At 35.8% G+C, this 24,755-nt stretch overlaps 1 protein-coding gene across 3 annotated transcripts in view; it reads left to right on the forward strand.

Annotated features, from left to right (window-relative positions):
• The window catches only part of Vha16-1 (Vacuolar H[+] ATPase 16kD subunit 1), a 35,624-nt gene extending 15,898 nt beyond the window's left edge, over positions 1-19,726 (forward strand). For 2 of the 3 annotated variants that reach the window (XM_083110028.1, XM_083110019.1), the window contains exons 2-3: positions 10,156-10,345; positions 17,400-19,726. In XM_083110028.1, coding sequence (XP_082966154.1) covers positions 10,156-10,345; positions 17,400-17,604 — 395 coding nt within the window. In that variant the 3' untranslated portion in view covers positions 17,605-19,726. Of the gene's footprint in view, positions 1-5,596; positions 5,805-10,155; positions 10,346-17,399 lie in introns of those variants that run through there. The other variant, XM_083110036.1, reaches the window with a different exon arrangement.
• Positions 19,727-24,755: the final 5,029 nt, after the last annotated feature.

Consider the following 24,755-nt stretch of genomic DNA (forward strand, 5'->3'; position numbering starts at 1 on the left):
TTTGAAGATATCTGGAGATGAAGTAATTACTGAGGGGCAACATTAAATCGTATATCTACAATCCACACTATAGTTCACTAAGGATTAAGTGCAAATTCCAATATAGGCGGAGGGCTTAGGTGCAGATGTCTCAACTGTGGAGGTGGGATGTTGAATAATAATCTCTGGACTGAATAAGGAATAATAATCTCTGGACTGAATAAGACCAGGCTGGTTCTGGTCATCTATGGAACAAGGGTGTACTGTACTTATTGTAATGAAGGGAGAGTACAATGTATAAACCGTTTTACTTATTACTGTTTCATTTACATATAGGTTTGTATAGTCGACGCGCTAGCTACGTTAACGACCGGCTGCCTTTGAAGTCCACGGAGCGCGCCCACCAGCTCCAACAATCACTTTCAATGCAAAGTGTTGCCACACATCTACTCTCCACATCTACTCTACGCCACCTTGTCCCTCCGCGCACAAGAACCTTCCCACGGTCTCCACATTCAAGTTGCAAAGTACGGCAACAGCGTATCCGCAGTCATGTGACTGAGACTCCACGTGGAGTCGACGAGCAGAATGACAGCTGCGTCCATTGGCTGAAGGACTCCACGTGGAGTAGACGAGCAGAATTACAGCTGCGCCCATTGGCTGAAGGTTGAGTGTGATTGGACGAAAACAACTCGCCCGCTATTTATCCCCACCCACGTTTATGGCGGCGAGTTTCTTTAGTCTTCGACGTTAACGAAGCAAACGCGTGCACTATATACAGACGTTACTAATTACAGGTCATGAAATGACCTAAAAATAATTTTCTGCCTTTAAAATGAAAGCTTCGTGTGGATATTAATGTGTCTGACAAATTTACAATTCATGATGGGTTAAAACAAGGAGATGCATTATCACCATTGCAAGGACATATTTAGGGGGTCCAGGGGGTCCGGACCCCCGAAAGATTTATCAATTAACAAAATTAAATAATGAAAAATATATTCGTTTAGCTGTTGTTGTATAATTTCCTCTTGAACTTATTGGAAGACAAGGATTATATTGAGATCATACGGCTTTGAGGGACAGGAAGGACGTATTTAGGAGGGGCCCAGGGGTCCGGACCCCCCGAAAGACTTACCAAGTACTAAAATTAAGTAATGAAAATATTAGCATTTGTTGTATAATTGATGGTCATTAATTTCCTCTGAACTTTTTTTAATCAGAAACATACTTTTCTCCAACTACATGTGACATCATTTTTGATGTTTGATAAATATTCAATTGTTCATCTATTTGACATTAATTTCAATGCCAGAGCACTTGTTTTTATGTAAATTATTCCGATCTCAACTAAAGGTAAGCTACGTAATGAATATGCACTGTTATATCTCTATTTTCATAGCTACAGTATTTTTACCTAATCGTGTAATAATTATATAATATTAATTTATATATTGTAATTTGTATTAATTTGACTTAATATAATTATTTAAATTATTTTAATTTAAACATTATCATTATTATTATTCCTGAGATACTTGATTCGGACCCCCCCGCCCCTCCCGAAACATATTTCTAGATACGTGCCTGCACCATTGCTCTTTAATTTTGCCTTAGAATATGCTGTTAGGAAGGTATAAGAAACTCATGAAGGACTAAAATTAAACGCTGTGACTCAGTTGTTAGCATATGCAGATGATGTAGACTCACTAGGGGATGATAAAAATACAATTAAGAATAATGCTAAAGTATTTTTCAGAGCAGTTAAAGAGATAGGTTTGGAAGTTAGCAAAGAGAAAACTAAATATACAGAATGCTTGCAGGCCGAAACCAAGTGTTAGGTAATAATCAAAATCTAATTATTAATAACAACTCGTTTGAACCAGTTTCCAAATTCAAGTACTTGGGAGTAATACTAACAAATGAAACTCATATTAAAGAGGAAATAAAAAGCAGGCTTAATTCAGGAAATGCGTATTGCTTTTCTCTTCATAAACTTTTATCTTCTTGTATAAGAAACTAAAAGTTAAAATATACAAGACAGTAATTTTGCCTGGAGTATTATATGGATGCGAAACTTGGTCCCTTACATTAAAAGAGGAACATAAATTAAGAGTATTTGAAAATAAAATCCTTAGAAAAATATTTGTACCTAAAAGGGATGAGGAGACAGGTGTGTGGAGAAGGTTACATAATTTGTATTCATGTCCAGATATTATTAGAATGATTAAATCAAGAAGACTTAGGTGGGCAGGCCATGTGGCACGAATGGGAGAGGAAAGAAGAATTTGCAGGATTCTTATTTGGAAACCTGATGGTAAGAGACCAGTAAGAAGGCCAAGACGAAGATGGAGAGATAACGTTGAGATGGACCTAAAGGAAATCTGTAGGGATGGAAAAGAGTGGATAGATCTTGCTCAGGATAGGGACAGATGGAAGGCCTGTGTTGCTGCAGCCATGAACCTTCGGGTTTAAGTAGACTAGAGAGTTAGTTAAAATGAAAGCTTGATTTTTTCATAAATTACAAGAGAGTAGTTGAATAATTCGATAAAACTCGTTGTTTGCTTGTTTAAACTACCAAGGCAAAGGGGAAAGAGCAATTAAGTGCCAAAGCAGTTTTCTTTTGTTGCATATCCATATGAAGGCAGCTTAACTGCCAACCCAAACAATTAGTTTGTTTTCTATATACTGTGTCAATGGAAGGCCTATGGATTTCAGTGGAAGGTGACTTTGTTTTAGTAGCCATTATTTCCGCACATTCGACTACGTTTCTTTCATTATTATTTTCTAAATAAAAAGAATCGATCCAAAATTGATGATAACCCCCATCAATCCTTTCTGGGTACGTTGCTTAACAGCGAAACTCTCGGATATATTTTGTATACATTTTTTCACGCCTGTGCGTTTGAGTTATGATATAATATTATTTAACCCGTAAATAATATTGGATAATTCTTCCTTTCTTTCTATTGCGGTTATTTTACTTCGTTTTCCACCTCTTGTTCAGAAGGGAGAAATACATCTATGCATTAACGGCCATGGGGTGCCAAAACTGGTGTTGGGGGAGGAGTTTACGTTCTCTGGTAGACAAGGCTTATCATAAGGGGTCATAGTGCGGGAGCAACTGTCTCCTCCCTCCCACTGCCATAAACCAGGGTTCGAACCTGGGACTTTCGACTTCGTAGCGTGTGAAAAATTTGACGGACATCGCCAATGGCGTAGCTATCACGCTCTTGTCTTTTAATCAAGGGGTTTCCGGTTCGTTCTCATGTGGAGGCACATTGCACAATGGTTCGGATTCCACTTTAAACTCCCGGGTTCGATACCCGGTGAAGGCACATAGTGGTTCGGATCCCACTTTAAACTGTAGGTCCAGTCCCGATTAGCCTTAGGGTCGGTTGCACCATCTCCGCTTAACGTCTTATCCCCCACTTAACACCATTTTGCGGTTCATCAATGTCCTCCTAACGTTACCTAGCACTTAAAGTCCCGGTGTAACGTAAGTGGCGGTCGGGCTTCACCTAACGCGTTAAGTGCCGGATAAACATGGAAAAGCAGTACTTAATGTGCATAAAGTGGACTTAAAGCAACAAATCAATCAATGAATCCACTTTAAACTGTAAGTTCACTCCCAATTAGTCTGTATGAACATAAAATGGACTTAAAACAAACAAAAAAAATTAAACAATGACGATTGATTGATTTAGTTTATTTTACTTTGCTTTTCTGCCAATTTTGGCTATTTGTGAAGTTGAGGATGAATGGTGATAAGATGAAGGCGATGACTGGACGATCACAAACAGATGGACAACACACAACTAGTTTTGCTTACGAGACGAGGCACTTCCCGTCTCGTCTTGTAAAAGGGACGGAACAAGGGAATAATATTTTCGAGTCGGACGGAACAGATCAAAGTCTCGTGAGCAACACTACACACAACCAAGCCCCATAGAGGATTATTCTCACCATATGTCCAGAGGTCATAGCCTCATTAGTTGCAAAAATGCAGGGGGGTCAGAACCAAGTTTCTCAAAATAATAATAATAATGTTTAAACAAAAATAGTTATATTAAATTAATTAAAATAGAATTAATCAAAATATTCAAATTAATGAATATTATATTTTTATTACATGAATAGGTACAAGGACGCTGTAAGAGTAGTGATATAACAGTACGTATACATTATCTAGCTCACGTGTGGTTAAGGTCGGCAAAATTTGTACAGAAAAAACTGCCCTGACAAGGAAATTAATGTCAAATAGATGAAGAATTGAATATTTATTAAATATAATAAAAAGTTGTTAGATCCAGTTTACGAAAAGTTAAAGTTACTGGTGATATTTTATGAATGTTAAGTTGTAAGTTGTAATTCATCTTGCAGAAATCTACTTTCCCACTGTCACTCAAGGTAGTATGATTACAATATAATACTTGCTTTCCAATAAGTTTGGCAGAAATAAATAACCCTCCATTAAAGAACAAGTATATTTTCATTATTTGATTTAAGTTATTTCAATATTTTCATTATTTAATTTTTGTAATTAGTAAGTTTTTCGGGGGGTCCTAACTCCTGGAGCCCCCTCCCCCTAAATACGTCCTTTTCGAGAGTGCACAACGTGGAAGTGAGGTTGACATTTGGGTGTCTTCGAAAAGGGTCACCCCCAGTGATGAATGTAAAATCAGATATTCCTTGCATTCTGACATCAGATCTTGACTCCCATTCGCTTATTTTAAATTGTTGGGAGGGGCATAGGTTATAATACATCAGTCTTACATACATATACATAACAGCTGACTTCCAAGCTCAAATGGTTAGCATAGAGCGCTACGACGCTAGTTGTACCGGGTTCGAATCTCTGCCTGGGTATAGGCACAGAGAAATAATAGTTTTATACTCTCTGGCACTGGCGTACGCAGGATTATTACATAGCTACGTTGTAAGGGGGGGGGGGTGGAATAACACTATAAAATATTTCAAATTACCATTTTTAACCTTCGTCTTAAATGTTGTTTAAAAGACAAAAAAGTTGCAATATTTATAAGGCAGGGTCTCAGTTATCACTTTGGTTTTCCCCTCGAGTTCTTTTACTGCTTTGAAAATTTTGATTTTCTTAAAATTTCGGGAAGCCCCCTCTGTGTACGCCAGTGCCTCTGGTATAGGTGTTAGGTGTTCCTTGTGAGTGTCCATTCATAATCGCTCATCCTCATCGTCGGGATTAGCCAAAAGTGGCAGAAAAGCGACGCTAAATAACAAAAATGAAATAAAATATACATAAACATTTTTTGGATTACTGAAGGGCATATCCACCCATCCACGTACGACGCAAGTGCTGATTTACCACAACAAATTATTTACAGGCAAATAATCTGTTAAAGTATGTTTTTACATTACAAGTGTGGATTCCGGTGCTCTTTTATTTGGCATTTGAAGTTTTAGAAGCGTGCTAGTAATATTTAATGTAATACTAGTGATATCTCGGAAACAACCTGCAAACGCTGTTCTACGCTACGTTACCAGGACAAAGTTACTACGAGAGTTCTTATTCGACATCCGTTGAAACCTATATACACGTAAGCCAATGGCAAACAGTCATACAACGTGCTTCTAGCTGACAGCTACCATCACATGATCTGAGGGCATAGTAAGCCATATTTGTCAGTGGGCCGGTCATTAGTGAGCAGACACATTTTTACGCGTAGTAGTTATTTATTGTTGTACATATACCCGATCTCGCACAATGTCTCACACGGAAAACCCTGGAAATCCTATCTATGGACCATTTTTCGGAGTGATGGGAGCAGCCTCAGCGATCGTTTTTAGTTGTGAGTGGAATTTTGTATTGATTTCAGATGCGTGTTAAAATCTGAATTTGTCGGTCTGCATTATATATTCCAACATATTTCGGCTAAGCCAGGTTATTTTGTATAAAATGCTTTAATTCGCTTAGCCCTTCTCTACACATAAAATATAAGTTGGTACAACTATAGGCTAACTATTTTGTTGATATAATGATGTAGCAGAAGAGACTATTGCAGACGATTTTGTAAGGATATGTCATTTGGATATTTCAAAAAGTTGAATCACCTCTGGTTTTTCCGGATCAGGAACGTGGTATATTACATGTATGCTGATATGAAGCTTGATGAAAGAGATCCTGTGCACGTGTCCATTTCATTATTGGAGCTTAAAATATGGGAAATCATGGTAGCATTTTTTTTGTGTTACATATGCTGTGAAATCGAGAACATTTAAAAGGTCACGAAATGATTAGTCTGAGGAGGGACACCGCAATGATTCATGCATGACTATCCAAATATAAGAGTGTTTAGTATCTGTTAATATAGACTCTTAAATTAAATTGTGGCTACCACATGAGAAATGTAGATTGATATAATCAGGCTGAGCACGGAAATTAGCGACACGGCTGTTCGTTACGTGTGCGCCTGAGGGCAGAAAGTAAAGTGCAAAATAGGGCGTCTTAATTTACGCCCCTTTTCTATAGAATTATTCACTGAATAATTTTATCCTTCTTGAAACGCAGGAATTGTAAAACGTTAACATTTCAATAAATGCCGTTGCCTAAATAAGCAATAGCATTTCACACAAGGCTGTTTTTCTAGGTTGGTGAAAACAGGAAGGTGAAACTGATGTTTAATGTGTTAATGGTTTGCATCCATTACCAAATTTCGTTATGAATTTACAAGAATCAGTTTTAAATGCAAGGTCAGATACTTTTTAAATCTCCTGTCAAGTATGGCATACTGTTAAAATAGGATTTGCACATGGAGTGAACCAATATTCTATTCTATCAAAATCCATGTGGTAAATCAGCCTACAGAGTATGTAGATATAAGAAGTTATTGTTGAAAGCTCACGTTTTATTAAAGTAATGACATCAGGGTGGGGTCAATTTCCACACAGCTGTAGAGGGTGGGGGTCTTAGTTTTCTGTGTGTGGGTTTGAATTTGCCAGTACTATTTTCCCCAGTTGTTAAATTAACATGTTTCACCCTTTGCAAGTTAGGCCTAAATCAATGGTTTAGGATTTTTTGCATATTAAATGAAAAATGTAATTATGCTTCTTTCAGAAACTCAACATTATATGACTTGAATTGAAGTGGGTCATATTGGTGCAATTTGGGTTGTATGAGAAATTATTTTCATGCTACATTCTAGGGGTTCCAAAGCAAATAATCATTGAAATCCATGATAAACTATGAAGTAAATTTGTTAGTTTCTCGTGAAAGCCAATGAGAATGCAACAGAACAGTAGGTTTACTGTACGATGCACACGTTGCACAAGAAAACCTATGTTGTTTCCCATTAGGTTCATGTAATTCTTGTAATTAACCCGTAAACCCTCAATTATGACAATATTATATTTTTCATGGGGTGAGGGTATTAAAACCACATTTACTAATATAAAGTTGATGTAACAGTTTGTTGCAAGCATGTAGTATGTGTAACTAGTTCATGTTGATCAGTTCTGATGTACAAATTATAGATGTACATGCAAAACAAGAATTTTTGAGGTAGTTGGTTGTACATTGGGGATGTAAAATTAAACGGTGACCTTTCTCTCCGTTATGGTGTGTGCTTTGTGTGGTTCTTTCTTAAGCGAAATCGTAACTTTGATTCCACACATGTTCTTTGAGATCTGAGATTTGATGTATATTCAGGAATAACCTGCATATGACACCTCTTGTCAACCATATGGAAACAACTTCAACCTTCCAGGAAGCAGTGTTGAATGTAATTTTTTGTCTTTAATTTGAATGGCTTTCTATATATTTGTTACATTCTAGTTAGGGCTATTGGTTGCCAGTGTATCTCCATTTTTATTTTACCTTCTGTATTTACGTTCATAGTTTTGGAGGTGGTTGAAGCTATAAACTCCTGCATATAGGGGGTTGGAGGCACATTGCACAGTGGTTTGAATCCCACTTTTAAACTAGATAGTCCTGATTAGCCTATCTGTGCATAAAGTGGACTTAATTCAAACAAATTCCTGCATATAGGAGATGTAATTTCCTAAGATTGTTCACCTGTACCCAGTACCTTATGCTTTCAGGCTAAACAAAACTAATGTTTCTTGAAATGAAACTGCTTTCAACTAAACAGCAAAACAATTTTTAGACTATCCATTTGTGCTTATTTTGTATTTCAAATGATAACATACACCGCTAGTATCTCTGTTATATGTTGAGATTTGAATTGTACCTTTTGTAAATGTAATATGTACATTCTGATATAATGAAATTAAGTGCCAGACAGATATATATATGTAACTGCTGTTACTTGTAGTAATAGTAAACAATGGTAAAGCAGGAAGTTGGTGTAATTCCACTAAGAACCTTTGGAGCGAATTTACAATACCGGAAGTTTCTTCAATTGCTTTACAATTCGGCATACTCGCTAATTTTGGCCTGATAATCATGAATCTGCAGTTAAAATTTGGCGGTCACTTCTAGAAATTGCAAAAAAAGTAAAAAAAAGTGGATCCCTGAACGGAGTAAACACCCTTGATTTATGAAGAAAACTATTTTTTGCAATAATTAGCATTTCAAAACTGTGTATGATGACCCTTAATTTTAACTATGCTTGCCTAACCTAACCTTACCGTGAATGGTTCGTGGGGCAAACATGTTTTCCACCTTTATGCAAGATGCCATTTTCTCATGCAAATCAATGGTCCATGCAACGGGTCTCACTTATTGCACAACACTTGAGCAACGATTGTAGCAAGACCGTTGTACGGAAAGGAAGATTTCTTCATAAGAGTATGGAGAATCATAGTGGTAATTGACAAGGTTATTTTGAAATTTCTAGACGTAACCTCCAATTTTTAACTGCAGATTTGTGATTACGAGGTCAAAATTAGTGAGTATGCCGAATTTGAAAGCAATTGGAGAAACTTCCGGTATTGTAAATTTATACCGAATCTATTTTTAAAAAATTGGAGAAACGGCACTCTTTTGAGATTTTCTTTCTTCAGTCTGCGATGTGTAGGGTTGGAACCTGTGTTTATAATGAAACTGCAAGTACAAGATGCTAGACAAACACACAGAAAGAACTCCTGGAAATATGTTGCCAGACAGGCAAAGTTGTAGTAGTGGCATATATTGTTCTAGTTAAGATTCAGTATTGCTTTTATGTTCAATAGAAGTGTGAAGTCCACTTTATGCACAGATAGGCTAATTGGGACTAGACCTACAGTTTATAGTGGGATTCAATCAACTGTCCACCTCAAACCAAGTACCCCTTGATTGCAAGGTGATAACGTTACTGCTATGCCATTGAAGAGACTAGATCACCAAAAAAAAAAAAAATGTTCTGCCAGCTCTTAGATGTCGATGGTAATTGCATCAGAATGACATCAGTGTCAGTTGGTCTTGTGTGTCCTGATAGGCAATAAACTACATTAAGAAATTAATTTTGCATTGCAGCTGTGACAAGCAAAGCAAAATATGTTGGTCTATGATTTCATAACAGAAAGAATTAATTTTATGCTTGAACTTTGGTCATGGAAAATATTAATAACACTGGCCCAGTGGAGAACAGTTTGCTAGTCATAGTTATATAACAAAGAACCTTCAGTTAAGAGCCAGCCTATTTGAATTGCTATACAGAATATAACCCCTCTCCTCAAATTGAAATTATGCACCTTTTACCTTTGTGTGATTAATATTTTTTTTAATTATATCATTTTTAAATATTTTTTTTTACTTTTAACAAGTCATAATACCCAATACCCAACTGGTGCAATATTCTCTATTGTTGGCTGGCTGAACTGTAATATATTGTTCTGGTATACAACAAGCAGTAATAATAGCAGCATCTTGATCATCAAATGGCTCAGTTTTGAAGGTCATTGGCTGGTAACACTTTTACAAAATCCATATTTGCCACTGGTGTAGAACAAAATTCTAGTGTCAGTTTTGCATGACAAGAAATGTGCGTGCATGCTTTTTATACCATTCATGAAGTTCTTACATCTAAATAAACTTGTGTAATGGTGTATGTAAGCAAAATTACATGCTTGATGTGAAATTACTTCTTGTTTTACCTTTGCATATAATGCTCTTGATAATGGAACCACAATTTACCATTGTAATTCTAATTTATTTTTATAAATAAATTTGAGGATTATCATATTTTTTTCCTTTTCTTTCAGCACTTGGTGCAGCATACGGAACAGCCAAATCAGGAACTGGCATTGCCGCCATGTCGGTGATGAGGCCAGAGTTGATTATGAAATCCATCATTCCTGTAGTTATGGCTGGTATCATTGCTATTTATGGTTTGGTGGTAGCGGTTTTGATAGCTGGTCAATTGGAAGAACCATCAGGTTACAGCTTGTATAAGTGAGTATTGCATCATTTTTAGTAGAAGTATTTGAATATGCCAAATATCAGTGACTATTCCTACATGCTCATTGTCTATGAAAAGTAACTTATTTGGGTGGGGATATGTACAGGTCCTGGATAGGAAATAGGACTATTGGAAATGAGACTAAATACTAAATTCCAATTCATAGTACCCTCATTAAAGTTGTCGTAGCTAGGGCTTGATGTGCAGTAAAGTGCATGCACATTATTGTTTCATAGTCTGAGGTGGGAGAAGTGATGTCTCGTGGCAACCAAAACTAGAGGGGAAATAGGTTACAAATTCTGCCAAATGGTGTCACTTTAGATGACAAATTTTAAATTTATTTAATGGCCAAGGTAATGAGAAATTGTGATATTCATGTTTCATAAGTTTTCGCATATTAAGTCATACAGAGATCACCAAGAAGAAATTGAATGCTAGCAGATTTAGTTGTAGAATTTTCTAACAGAAGGAATGAAATTGAGAAGGGAAGTTGCCAGGCAATTTTGCCAAAATTTCTGTAATTTTTAGTAACATGCTATTTAAAACATGTATTTTATATCTACATGATGTAGACTATATTATTGTAATTCAAATGTATTTTCCACTGGACACGTAAAACTAAAAAAAAAGGTACATGTGTGTGATCACTTGGCAAGCAACAAGATTGTGTAATTTTTTCAGTCAGATGCTATTTTTTTTTCTCCTTTGAAATTTTTATTTATTGCTTTAAGCTTATAACTGAATAAAGCTATGGAATACCAAATGAAAATTTTTGCCTTGTTAACTTCTTGCTTCTAAGAAGTCTGAATTGTTTACAGTTCTCTGAGAAAAGATTAGGCTAGAGGTTTAAATTGAGCACCACTAAACCGTTTGCACTTCCATACTTATTTTCCCTACCTGCCTCGTCAGAGAATGTTCTGAGACATGTAAAGAGAGTCCATTGTAGGTGGCACAGTGGCGTGCAAGCTTCACGATTCTTGCGGAAAAAAATTACAGAATTAATGATCTGTAACCAACAACATGTTTGTAATTTAGACAACGTGAAAATATATATAGATATTAGTGTAATGTTCACTTGTGGCTGCACATGGCAGTGAGGCATCTCTACTGTCATTATGAGCACCCACCTCTGGTCAGTAAGGTAATTGAAAAAGGACTAGTCATTTCAAGAGATGTGATTGCGTAGTTTGTAGAGTATCTGCTATGCATGAGACCTGGAGTGGGTGATCTAATTTTCCATTCTTGTCCCTGCATGAAGTGGCTCTGGGGTTCAGTAAGTAAGCTGCAAGTGAGTAAGTTCCTTTGGGGATAAAGGTTGTAGGAGAGTGATGCTAATCACATCACCTCCAAAAATGGCTGGGATTTAGAATGTATGGGGCTCTATCTTCACATCCCTCATGCATGTTAATGGCACAGTACAGTGTACATGGGGAACTTGACCATTTACCTTAGTTATTTCATCTGTTTAGGAACATACAGAAGTTTCAACGTTAAAATAGAAAGATGCAAATGCAGTTCGTTAGCCTTTTTTTTTTAAAGCTGGTAACTAATAAACTGGAGATATTGGTATATGAACTGATTGGTACCCATGGAACATATCACAATTATATTTTTTATAGTAATCATGATAAAGCCTTTTGTTTTATGTGAAATGAAAATTAATGTACCTTAGGGCTACTGGTACTGCTGATTATGTACTAATATTGGCAAACAATTGGTGTTTGCAATTCGAAAAACTTAATATTACTACTCATTTTAAATGTCTCATTTGAAAGTTTTACCAAAGATAATGTGAATGCCCTGAGCTGTTGCTTTAATTTGTGCAGTGATTATAGTTAGGGTTACCAGATCACTATAAGGGGTAAAGTAGGACATGCTGTTCAAAAACTTAGGGCTTTAAGTCAAAATGTAGGACACAGATTATTTGTAGTAAATAATACACCTTACTAGAATATGGTAGCAAGTAATATAAAATTGACACATTTTCAGTAAAATAAGTGTGTGTGTTAGTGATTTCTTAAATACAAAATTCCCAAGCTTGTAATCAATACACCTGTTACTGAACATGATTTGTTTTGTGGCCAATTTTCCTGAAAATTTAATGTTTAGTCAAAATATACTTATGAAACTCTGAACACCCAAACTCTTTGAAATTATCCTGAACTAGTGCAAAAAGTACACTATGAAAGTACTCTCAGCATTTGCATTATGACCTAGAATGGCAAACAAATATTCAGCAATTAACACAACTTGAAGTAATGTGAAACATAATGTCCTTAAAATAACTTGAAATGGTTCCAGCAGTTTTATTTGTGGTCGTTTTTTAGTTCAATTACTTTGTTTCATGTACCCCTTGCTTTACAATGAAAATATTGAATAAGAATGTGAAACACCTTTTAGGATTCACAATTACTCCATTGGTATAAGCCCCAAAGCAAGAAATTTCTCTTAGGCATCAACAGAATGTGGCCCCAAAATTTTGGTGATTAATACTCTTCGGTCTTTGTTCTAGCACATCACACTTTTTGCAGTGTCTGAATCAAAATCAATTTCACTGTTGAGTTTGAGAGTGCAGTCCATAGACTTGTAACTTGCATGATGTTTACCTATAATTTCTTTTTACTCTTCTGAAACACTTGTTTTCTTAATCAAAATTATGTCCGGGAAAAAGAGGACATCTGGAAGCCCTAATTATAGTAAGTGTTGGGGAGGTAAGAAGCAAAATTTGCCTCTAGCAAGTATTCTGTTATGTTGGGAAAAAATATTTCTCAAAGAGCTTTAATTTCATTCTGCAAATATAATTTTATGCAATAGAATTCCATTAACCTTTCAACACCACCCATATTTTTCATTTCTCTGGAACGTGATTTTTAATTTTTTTTATTTATATACACATGGAGGGATGGTATACTTGAATTTTAATGCAGTACAAGTATTGTGTGTCAAAAGATTTTTCCTTAAGGAAACCCATTTGAATTTAAAAGTGTGGGCTTTTCAAACATTAGGATATATACAAATAAAACATCAAATGGGAACTGCTTGTTGTCGTGTGTTGCTGTTAGTGGTTTAGCTGCAGATTTTATCATTGACAGTTTGTGATGGAGGTATTTGAGGCACAGCAACCATGACTCAATTCAAAAACCTTAAATACTATACCATGTACTACTGTTCATTTTAAATGCCTTACTTGGAAGGTTATATACAGCTTCACACTGGGAGAATATAGGCATCATTGTTTCAAAGGCAGCAGCACTGACAGAAAATTCAACACAGGTTAAAACAGTGGAAGCTGAGAATCAGTCTCCTGGGTGAGCTTGAGTTTTTTCGCTGAAATTTCTACTCTGGCATTGCTAGTATTTCTCATTCCACTGTGTAGCCAAGATGCAGCAGTCTTCCTTCCACAAAGAACATAACTGGTATGAAAGCTGCTTTGGGTTATTCTACACCAAAGTTAATACGCTGTATGCCACTTGCAAAAACAAAAACAGATTTTGTAAGACACTTTATAAACTTCGGTATGAGGAAAACTGGTTGCATTTGTAGGATATATTCATTGATTGCTATGTATACATATATACAATAGTTCTTTAATATTGCATAATACAATTTAAGTTATTTTTAATATGAACTAATTGCGTTATTCTAGGCACTCAACAGAATTTTCTATTTACCTCTGGATCATTGTGGGGCCACGATGATTCAATGAAGAATTTTTATGTAAAATTTACATTTTCTTCTACTGTACTGGATTCAAAATTTCACTTATGCATGGTCCTGACACCTCTTCTCTCTTGCCCAAAGAAAACTTCAACTCTTATGCTAAATAGTTGATACAAGTTCAAAATCTCCTACATAAAAAAGTTCCAGCAGTTGAGGGTTAAGACATGTGCATAGCTGCTGTTAATTGTAGGCAATATCTGTAACTTCACAGTAGGATTAGGGAGAAATTGTAAAAGATACATAAAAATGCAGTTGGAAGTTTGGTTGAAGATAGACGTAACATTTATTAAGAGATCATTACTAAAATCAAAGCGATCTTGAAATTCTATTTTTTTTTCTCTTCCGTCAAACCCTTGAACCAATCAGCTTGGTCTTGTTGCTATGGTGAGAAGAAATTCTTGTGGTATTATTGCCAAACTTATGCCTGACAGCAAAAGTTTTTGAAACAGATGGCAAAGGCATCCCCAACAAGGCCAAGCCATGGATAAGCCTAATGGTCGCTGCAGGGAGCAAATGAATGTGTGCGAGATTCTCTCTCCATGAACTGTGAGCGAAGGGTGCATGTTGACAGCAAAAATTAGCCGTGCGGTCTAAGGCATAATGGTTTGGGCTCTGGCACTCATGCAGGTTCGAGTCTCCTGGAGAAAGCATAGCAACTTTTCTTTTGATTTTTTGACGTGTACGAGACCAGTGGCCATCCAACATCGTGACAAAATTGGGGAGTTATGATTGAGTAGCATAACCCAATTGTGGGAACCTTCAACGACGACTGGGGGTTCGTCATGCTGACTCCACGTTACCCCGTAACTTGTTGGATGATCTCCAACCTTGGGGGAGTGAGTAAGATCAGGTGGGAGTGAGGCTGGCAGTCAGTAAGTAGGTCCGGTCCCTCAATGGGCTGTTGTGCCATGGATTTTTAAGTAATTTATATTTGTATTATCATTCCAGTGATGCAAATAAAAAAATTATGAAAGAAAGAGAAGATATAATTAAACGAAGACCAATAAAAATCTGATTTTTTAAAAACTCAAAACTTCACAAATGAAGCATACCCCCTCCAAATTGAAGGGTGTGAGGGGAGGCGGTGACAGAGGAGCACCCGCCACCACTTTCCCTTTGCCTCTCACTCATTGACTATCATACACATTCACTTATTTCAACTTTTCCTTAGGTTATTAGTTGTCTTTGAGTTGATAAGATGATTTGATATTTTCTCTCCCTCACATAAGAATTAATTTTTTGCAGTAGAAATGTGATTTGGTTGTGACGTGTCTGGAAAACAGGGAATTTTGCAGATTTAATTTGCAGTCTGTAATTTAAGTGTATTTTAGAGTCTGCAAGAGAAAAAGTTGCAAAATGAACAAGCAGTTCACTTCCACTTCTGGATTCGGTTCTTGTGATTCCACTTCGAAGAGAGATTCAGTTTAGAAACTTGTTTCTTTTGTTCTTATGATTCTCAGTCTTGTGCAAAATTGCGTTTCCTTCAAATTACTGTAATAAATTTTCACTTTTATAATACTATAAAACTTGCAGTCCAAATATCTGATTGATACCTAAGGTACATTGACAATATAATCATAATTATCGGAAAGGTTGGTAAAGTGAGGTTATATATTGTATATTGTGTATGGTTTCTGAACTTTTTCTGTTTTTATAATGTGGAGATCTGATATGGTGAAATAATGTACCTCTGTTACCTTAGCCTGAAGGATAGATGCATATGATTGAAGCACCCAATAATTTTGATGCCGATCATAATTTTAGATTTTACTATTCGAATTTTCACATGTTCTTGTGTGTAGAATGAAATTTGCTAAAAAAAAAAAAAAATTATGAAAGTAAAAAATATTTATACTAATTAATGGATTATATATTTAATTGAAAAACAAGAGGTTCAAAAGCAAAAATCGTGATAAACATGTCTGGAAAAAAATCATTTTTGGACTGGAAATGTGAGGAAATTTCATAATCAAAAACCCATAACAACCCTGCTTTTCAAAGTCGGTGAATAGCACTCATGTGCCAGTTTCATTATTTTTAGATAAGTTCAGGTTTTTAAAATAATTAACCAATGAAACCACTTTTCCAAACTCCAATGCTAATTAACATTGCTGCAGTGGACATATGTCCAGAAATTTCGTAAGTGTATATCTCTCTCCCTATTCATTTTGTCCACTGAGAAAGGCAGTGAATGAGTTATTGAAGTTTGCTTCAATCCCTATTCCAGTCCATATGCCATGCATTCAGCTTTTAAGGTACTTACTAGGAAGGCAAGGTCATGCCCATCCACCAGAGCTACAAAGAAAAGGAAATTAGAAGATTCTAAGATATGTATTTTTGTTTGATTTCATCACACTAGATTTAGAATTTCCTTTCTCCTGTAATGTGTTGAGTGAAATAAATTAGAATTTTTCATTATGTTAACTGGAATATTTAAAAAATGACATTCTTGCTATAAAGCCAGAGAAATTTTGACAAATAATGGGTAAAAACTACCACACCTTTGCAGTATTAAATATTAGGTAAATTTTTGGTCTGAATATGAATATCCTATCAATCCTCTAAAACATTTTTTTTATTCATCTGTCCATTTGCACAAGTTGGAACAAAATCCATTGAAGTAGGTCTTGAAGCTTTCCTATTCAACAAATCTATTGCTTATTCAGGGCCATAATTAATAACAGGTGCGGCAGTGAAATGGGCGATTTTGCAACCCTGGAAATAGCAAGTTACGTAAGGAATCAGAAAACGGGAGTGGTGCCATCTGGACAACAAAACTTTGCCATTGACACTGATATCGGTGTTCAGTCAAAATGGCACCGTGAACAACGCGGTTTTGCTGTAAAGGCGTTTACAAAACCATCGACAGCTACATCGCCGTGCAGAGTTTTTGTCACACGCCCTTACGGCAAAACCGCGTTGTTCACGGGTTCACTACACCATTTCGACTGAACACCGATATCAGTGTCAATGGCAAAGTTTTGTTGTCCAGGTGGCACCACTCCCGTTTTCTGATTCCTTACGTAACTTGCTATTTCCAGGGTTGCAAAATCGCCAGTTTCACTGCTGCACCTGTTATTTCATTGAATGAAAGCGGTTACGCGTTCTAGCAAATATTTGTAGCATTAAATATTGTGATAGTCCTTCTATACCTCAGAAACACCTTAAGAATCTTGTGGACCGTAATACCAATAAGATATCAGTTATCTAGATTAGCCTAATTGGGAAATTGCTTCGAACATATCAGATGCTAGCAGAGAAAGGCACTAATGTATAACATTTGTGTTCTGTTTAGGATATTACATGGATTCTTCTCTTGCATTTCAGAGGATTCATTCATCTTGGAGCAGGTCTTGCTGTCGGTTTGAGTGGTTTAGCTGCCGGTTTTGCCATTGGCATAGTTGGTGATGCGGGCGTTCGAGGCACAGCCCAACAACCACGTCTCTTTGTAGGCATGATCTTGATCCTTATCTTTGCTGAAGTGTTGGGTCTATACGGTCTTATTGTTGCTATCTACTTGTATACCAAATAAACTGTAGTGTGAGTGAATCAGTTTCCACTTTACAAGATGTCCCTTCATTACTGAAAAGGAATAAGATTGTCAGATATGCTGATGGTGATATTGAAGATAACTTAATTTCCATCAGTGTAGTAGTTAAGATTGGCAGAAATTTTAAAATTTGTTTGAAGTTTAAAAAAAAAGCACAATTATCAGGTTAATGTACCAAATATTGTATTCCAGACAAGAAGTGTGTTGGTTGAAAGTGAGTGTGATGTTTTATGATTATTTAATGTCTGTGTGAACATATCAAAGCATGTTGTATTCTGATCAAAATTTCAACTGATGAGTTCCTGTAGTTTTGATAATTGTTTTTGCTTAATATATATATATATTTTTAAAAGGTATTAAGCAGCTTTGTGTACATTATTATTAGTATAACAGTTTTGTTTGCCCACTAAGTGGGTGGAAACTTTCAGGCAACACATTTCTGTTAGAGAATAATCATGATCCCGAATGAGAACCAAGTAGAACCAGTGCTGACACATTTCACTTGCTGCAGACGAATTCCATTGAGTGTCATGTACTGTGGTTGTAGCTTCATTTTTTTTTTTTTTTTGAATGAGTGTGGGCTTGGCATTTGAGTGAATGTGTAAAAAAAATAGAGCTGATCGTAGGTCAATAAAAGACTTGTTACTATGGTTACATAAAGAGTAAATTTTGTGATGCGTTAGATGGTAGGATTCTAGGCACCATTTCACTGTGAGAATGACCTGAGTGTTGATCTCTTTGTACATTCCATTTCCTGTAACTTTGGTGTAATTGGAAGATAAAAAAGAAAAAAAAGCCATGTTATCTGTTAATTTGTCTACCTAGCTTGCATACATACTTTTGGAGCACTTTAAACATGTAATAGCCATTGAGATTGAATATTTAGTAACAGTATGTGTGAACAAACAAAATAAAAAAAAATAAAAGGAAAGTTGGAGATTGTGCTTTTGTAGATCAAGAATTTTGTCATAAAGTACGTATTACAACTAGGCAACAATGAACTGTGTTCACTAATATATATAATCTTCTCCCATTGACCTAATATCAGATTTTAGAACCTTTATTGTGATTTCTGAAGGTTTTCGTGTTTGCTCAGTTAATCTGTAATGTAAGGAAGGTAGTTTGCATTTGACAATTACATCTTGATCACAATATTACATGTCTTCTACAGTGCAGAATCACTGGATTGTCAGAAACATAATTGTCGACACTTTATTCAATGTTTTGTCTTCTGAATTCACGGAGCAGGTTTCAACTTGGATGATGTTGTAGACTGCCTTGGATGTGTATCCCATAGTATCGCCTTTGGTTGCAATGTTGAAGAATGTTAAGTTCCATTGTGTGAATATTGTATAAAAGTACTTGAACTCGCATTGATATGTTATTCATCATAATGTATTCATAGGATGTTTGTTGTTGGTGTACGAATGAAATGGTAAAATAAAGTATATAAAGTTAACACTGCAGTTTAATATAAAACACCTATATATTCTGCAGTTGAAACTTTGGTGTGTGCCATGTGTTGTGGTAAATACACTAATTGTATATAGTTACATATACTCTCGTTGAATCCAAGAAATGTAACTTTATCCGGGTGTGTTATGATTTATATACTCTAGCCTACACTTCTGAACGAGAATTAAAACAGTCAAAAGTAAGTGGTTACAGGTGATTATGTACATAAGCTAGTTAAAGTTGTGTTCAGTTTTTGAACAATACATTAGATCTTTACAAGAAAAGTATTCTATTGGGTAGTAACAATAGAAGAATTCAGTTAGTTTCCTCCAATTTTGTTCAAATATGTGCATTTCCAAACTGACCCTTGGATGTGGTGCTTGTTTTTCAATGCAGAATGAAGGAAGTTGATGTAAGTATATTACAAATAACCCAGTATTACTTTTTGAATCATCATCATCAATCTAAGGATATTAAGTCGGTTAAAATATTCATCCATAGCCACGAACGTAAGTGTTTGAAATGTTCTATGAATCCAATATAATTTTGGAAGAGTTTCAACTTGGTGGTTAATCCAAGTCTAGTAATTAAAATAGTGCTATGATTGTAAAATGTGTAATATATTTAAAAATAAAATGTATAATATGCATTTTCAAGAGTTTTATTAATCTTGTTTTGAGAAGTACGAAAAATCTTGATATAAATTATTTGCTGAAATTTAGAATTAAAAAAAAATATTTCCAACTTCATTCCCATGTGTAGAAATGGGAACTTTTCAACAGTTTTGCATGAAAGTTGACTAGTATTAAACTAATATATAAAAAAAGTGAAAGTGCTCGCCTGTGCTTTGCACCACACCATGAAGGTGTATAGGGGGTGTGGAGTTAGAGCCCCACATTTTCTTGACAGCCGAAGGTGGGGGTGATGTGCTCAGCACCATACCCCTGGCTGCCTTTACCCCCCCCCCTCCAGAGTTTCCTGCAGGTACCCACTTTATAGGATGCTGGGTGGGTGCCTTAAAGGTCCATTTTTATTTTTAATAATGGTGGTAGTTAATCTTCAAAAAGGTGAAGTAGTAGTGATAAATAGGTGCATTAGTTTTCCTCGAGGATATACAAAAACTTCTCCCATTACAGTCTGACACTTCTGGTTGTAATGATTTTATCAATAGGGGCTTCTGCTTATTCACACATGTACACCCTAATAAATCTGTAATGCAATTAATTTTTATTAAACTTTCTCACTGGACACTATCTCCTTCAAAACATCAAACTTTCCCACACTCAATCGGCTTCTCTTGACCAGCACCTGCCGCTTAGATACGTTCGCTTTGCAAAAGTTGCAGTGTGCTAGTTTGTCACAGTTTGCAACATGCAAGAAGAGAGGATTCGCTCTTCTAGCTCGCAGTATTATGGGCTAAACTTGCACTGCTAGTGTTACAAACGCAGTGTTACAATCACATTCCATTCGAGATCGTGCAGTGGAGCAGAGGCAAACACACACCGTAAATAGAGGGATTTTTTTTTTGGGGGGGGGGGGAGTGAACTTCTATGGTATCTTCGCCAACACTGTTCCGAACATGACGGGGGGCAGGAAAGGAGGGAGGGAGAGGGATAACTGAATGGGAAAGAAACACTTGCTTTAAACAATGTCTTGCATTGCATTTGCTTATTAGTCTTGGCCAAAATAAACTGTCCTTGTGGTCGAATTATCCACCCGCGCAAATGGAACGTGGATCAGTCAGCAGTTTTCCATTGCATGGCAAAATTGTTACTTTCAAAAGCTCGTTGCTGTTTCATTGCAAAGTGAACATGATGAAAGGAAAAACTGTACATAGCGAAAGCAGAGATGTAATATTTAATGTTGTTGAATATTTGGAGGGAAGTTAGTCAAGTGTGCAACAACTGCAGTAATAAGACCCATAAAGTGGAAAGAAAAGAGAAATTCTGAAGTATGAAGCAGGGCAACTTGAACTGAGTGAGTACTATCATTTTCTTTAATATTTATTTTTCGCTTGATTTTCTTGGTTTGATCAGTCTGTGATTAGAAATAAACAACTGCTAAATAGATTAAAACTGATTTTCTGCATGTAGTCATTGGACTGGCTACCTTGTTTGCAGGAGTGGCTCAAGATAAAATTTTCACCCAGGTGAGATGGATTTTTGATGTCCCCTACTTTCCACATTCCTCCAATATAAATCATAACCATGTTGTATATTTACGGTTTTAATGACTAAAAATAACAGCCTTAAGTTAAAAATACTTTAATGCTGTTAAAGAACACGTTTATTCTAGGTGTGTGTTTATTTAACACCTACATAATGACATCAAAACAATAATCTCTTAGCTTCAATTGCTAAATGATTTTGTAATATACTTATTTAAGTTATTCATCAGTAGCTTCAATTAATTCCAACTCTCTTTAAAACCAATAGCCACACAGCTGGTGGAGGCACATAGTGGTTCGGACTCATCTTTAAACTGTAGGTCGTCTATTTGCTTTTCGGTGCATAAAGTGGACTTAAAAAAATTAATTCACTCTTAGGATTTGGCTCTAATCAAGGAGAATGCCCCCTGTTAGGTGCCCCTGCTTGTTAGATGTATGCAAAAATTATTATTTTTGTTCACTATTATCAGCAGAGCTAGGGAGAAAGTTTTTACTAAATATTTTGCAAATCTAGAAGAATATTGTAGATTGGTATTTCTGTGTTTTTAGTGCTTTTGTCAGGTTATCGTATGTTGAATTATCTATACCCAATAACATCGCTCTTCTCGTGATCAACTGAAAATTCAGAGATATATCATTAATATTTTTTATATTTTTCATGAAAAAACTCTCCCATAGCCTCGTTTTCAGTACAAGGTGCTCATAACTTTGGTTGTCAAAACATTTAGCATCATTATGTACACAAAAATTGGAGCGAGTATTTGAGAGGGGGTGATAAAAAGACAATTCCTCTGGAAGCGAGGCTCAAGTGTACACCCATAAAGTCAAACCACCAGCCACCACTGGATTCCATTGAAGGTTAATGACAACCCAGAAGTGTTTGTGACAACAATAAGTGGCTCAGTGCCATGGGTGCTTATGTAGAAAAATAGCTCAAGGTATGTACTGTCAGAGTAAAACTAACTTTTTCGTTCTTTTTTTTTTGTATTACCAAATGGGTACTACTTTCTTGATGTGCCTCGTATTAATAACACTGGTCAACATGATTTTTTTTTCACAGTACAATAATAATAACCAAAGTTAACTCCAGAATATTGTTCCTTGCTTAAAGTATTTGCTTTGCTGCCTTCCCAGAAATCAAGAGAAATAATCACTTGTGGGTGCAACTATCTAAACATTTTCGTATTTTTGAACATATTCTGTAAGCAAGTCTCCATTTATTTACTTCTATTGAAGTTTGTCCTTTGATATTCACCTTTGGTTCTTTTTTTTTTGAATATTGCATTGTGCATTCTCAGTGCACACTGAATAATGTAGGTACAGTAGAGCGTCGATTATCCGAAGTAATTGGGGGACATGGGTGTTCGGAAAACTGGTTTGTTCGGATAATCGAACTGTACATGTTTATTTGCCAAAAAGAAGTACTGTACAGTAAATTTATTCATAAAAACAGGCATCTCTTTAAGTATGTATTACAAAGTAACGTACAATGGCAACTTTAGTAGGAATATATAGTATGTGGTACAGTTTATTAAACAAAAATATGTACATATTACATACGCATTTTGCATGAACAATACACACAGTACACAAAATTAACGTTTAAAAAAATCCTTTATTTTGGTCTGTCTAAGCAAGCCTACACGCTTACGAGCAGCTAAGTCACGTACTTTTTTCATTACAGATATCTGAAAGTGAGCGAGTACACAGTTCGGTTAAGCGGTCGTTCGGTTGACCGACGTTCGGATAATCGACGCTCTACTGTACTAGAATTTTTATGTAGTTTGTGGTGGAAATTACAGAACTCTGTAATTGTCTGAACATATCTAAGTGTTCACGAAGATCTTGAAAATTTTGGAGCATTATAGTCCAAAATTGTAGAATGTTTTTAGTTTATCTTTTGGAACATAACATTTTGGAACTTGAAACGATTATAAAAATGTATTACAGTATGTAGTTTGTTTCCGGGCTTTTTTTTTTTTTAATTTTGTCCAAGAATTCATTGCAACATTCATTATTATTTAATTGAAAGTGTCAGTTTCACTTTATTTGCTAACATTTCCTAGTAATATATATTATTGACTGCCCTGTATTTTTACATAATGTCCCAATGTTTGCCTAGTAATCTGGTATGACATCTTTCAAGTTGAAATTATGGATTTGCATAGATTGCCAAATCAGTCATTTATTGTTGCCGTATCTTCCTAACAAACTGTTCTTGTAATAGCTAACAAACAATAATTGCAAGGCTTCTTTCTGCAGAGAACCAACCTAAAACAACTAACTTTTTTACTGTATCACAATATAATTAGTGTGTGCTCACATAGCCTACGTATGTTCACACAAACTGTTAAATTATCCTTGACTTTAGCACCATGCATCTTTTCATATCAACTTTCAAGAAGAGCTTGAGAAATGCAATCTATGCCTAGCTTTATGCTATATATGAGCATCTTCACAAAAGTTTCAATTTCGCACTACAACAGAACTTTTTCCCCTGCAAACAAAAACTAGGCAAGCTCATCCGTCTGTTGACCTATTGACTGGGAATTTATACTATTCTAATGTAAATCTTCCTACATATACTAGAATGAGAATTTGACAGTTTTGAAAGGATGTTGATAGTAGGTAAACATATTTTCAAATGACAGTTTCACTCCTCCCAGTGCATAGCCAAGTTACACCAAACATAACCATAAGTAATTTTTTGTTATGACAGGCAACAGTTGCGACGATTAGGGAAGGCAGTTGCCCCCCCCCCCTTTTTGCCACTTTTGCCCCGCACTATGCTAAACTTTATCTACCAAGCGAAAGTCAACTGTCCTTGCCCCTTAGTTTGGAACCCAATCGCGAACACTGACAGGCAACATGACTAACTGGAAACAATACTGTGGTTAAGATGAACAAGTGCCTTTTCTATGATTAGTTACAATTAGTGCGATTCTCCAAATTAGTCTCTAGTTTCAGAATTGGGACTTTTCATTTGTGCACGTGTCACATCACCATTATCATGTTGCAGGACAGAAAATCAGTGAGTAGAGTAGAGAGAAAATCATAGGATATAATCGGTAGAAAACTTATATTTACAAACTATCAGTAGTAAGTTTATTTTAATTTTCATTGATGACTTGGAAAATCCAAGTATGGTGTCCTATTTTCATTTTCATTTCAAAATTTTCAATTTTAATACAGTAAATTCGCGATTAACCGAGGCTCCGGGTTAACCGAGGGAGTGGTTGGAAAACATCGCGCTTCATAACGCACCCCCTGTTTATTTACTAGTAAGTTGGAGTCAAGTTACCGTCCGCGCTGCACATGTTCGTTACATTGTCGGTGTATCCGATTGTTACGGTTGTGGTTAATTCTGTGTATAGGCTTATTCTAAGCCAGTAATGTAGTATGAGTGGCAAACGGAAAAGGTGTGTCCAAAATACTATGAAAGACTGAAAAAGTAATCTTCTCATTTATGTTGTACTAGTAATAAATAAGTACTATACAGTTTTAAGTGTTG

Source organism: Lepisma saccharinum, chromosome 1, assembly GCF_977018435.1.
Source record: "Lepisma saccharinum chromosome 1, izLepSacc3.1, whole genome shotgun sequence".
Lineage (NCBI taxonomy): Eukaryota > Metazoa > Arthropoda > Insecta > Zygentoma > Lepismatidae > Lepisma > Lepisma saccharinum.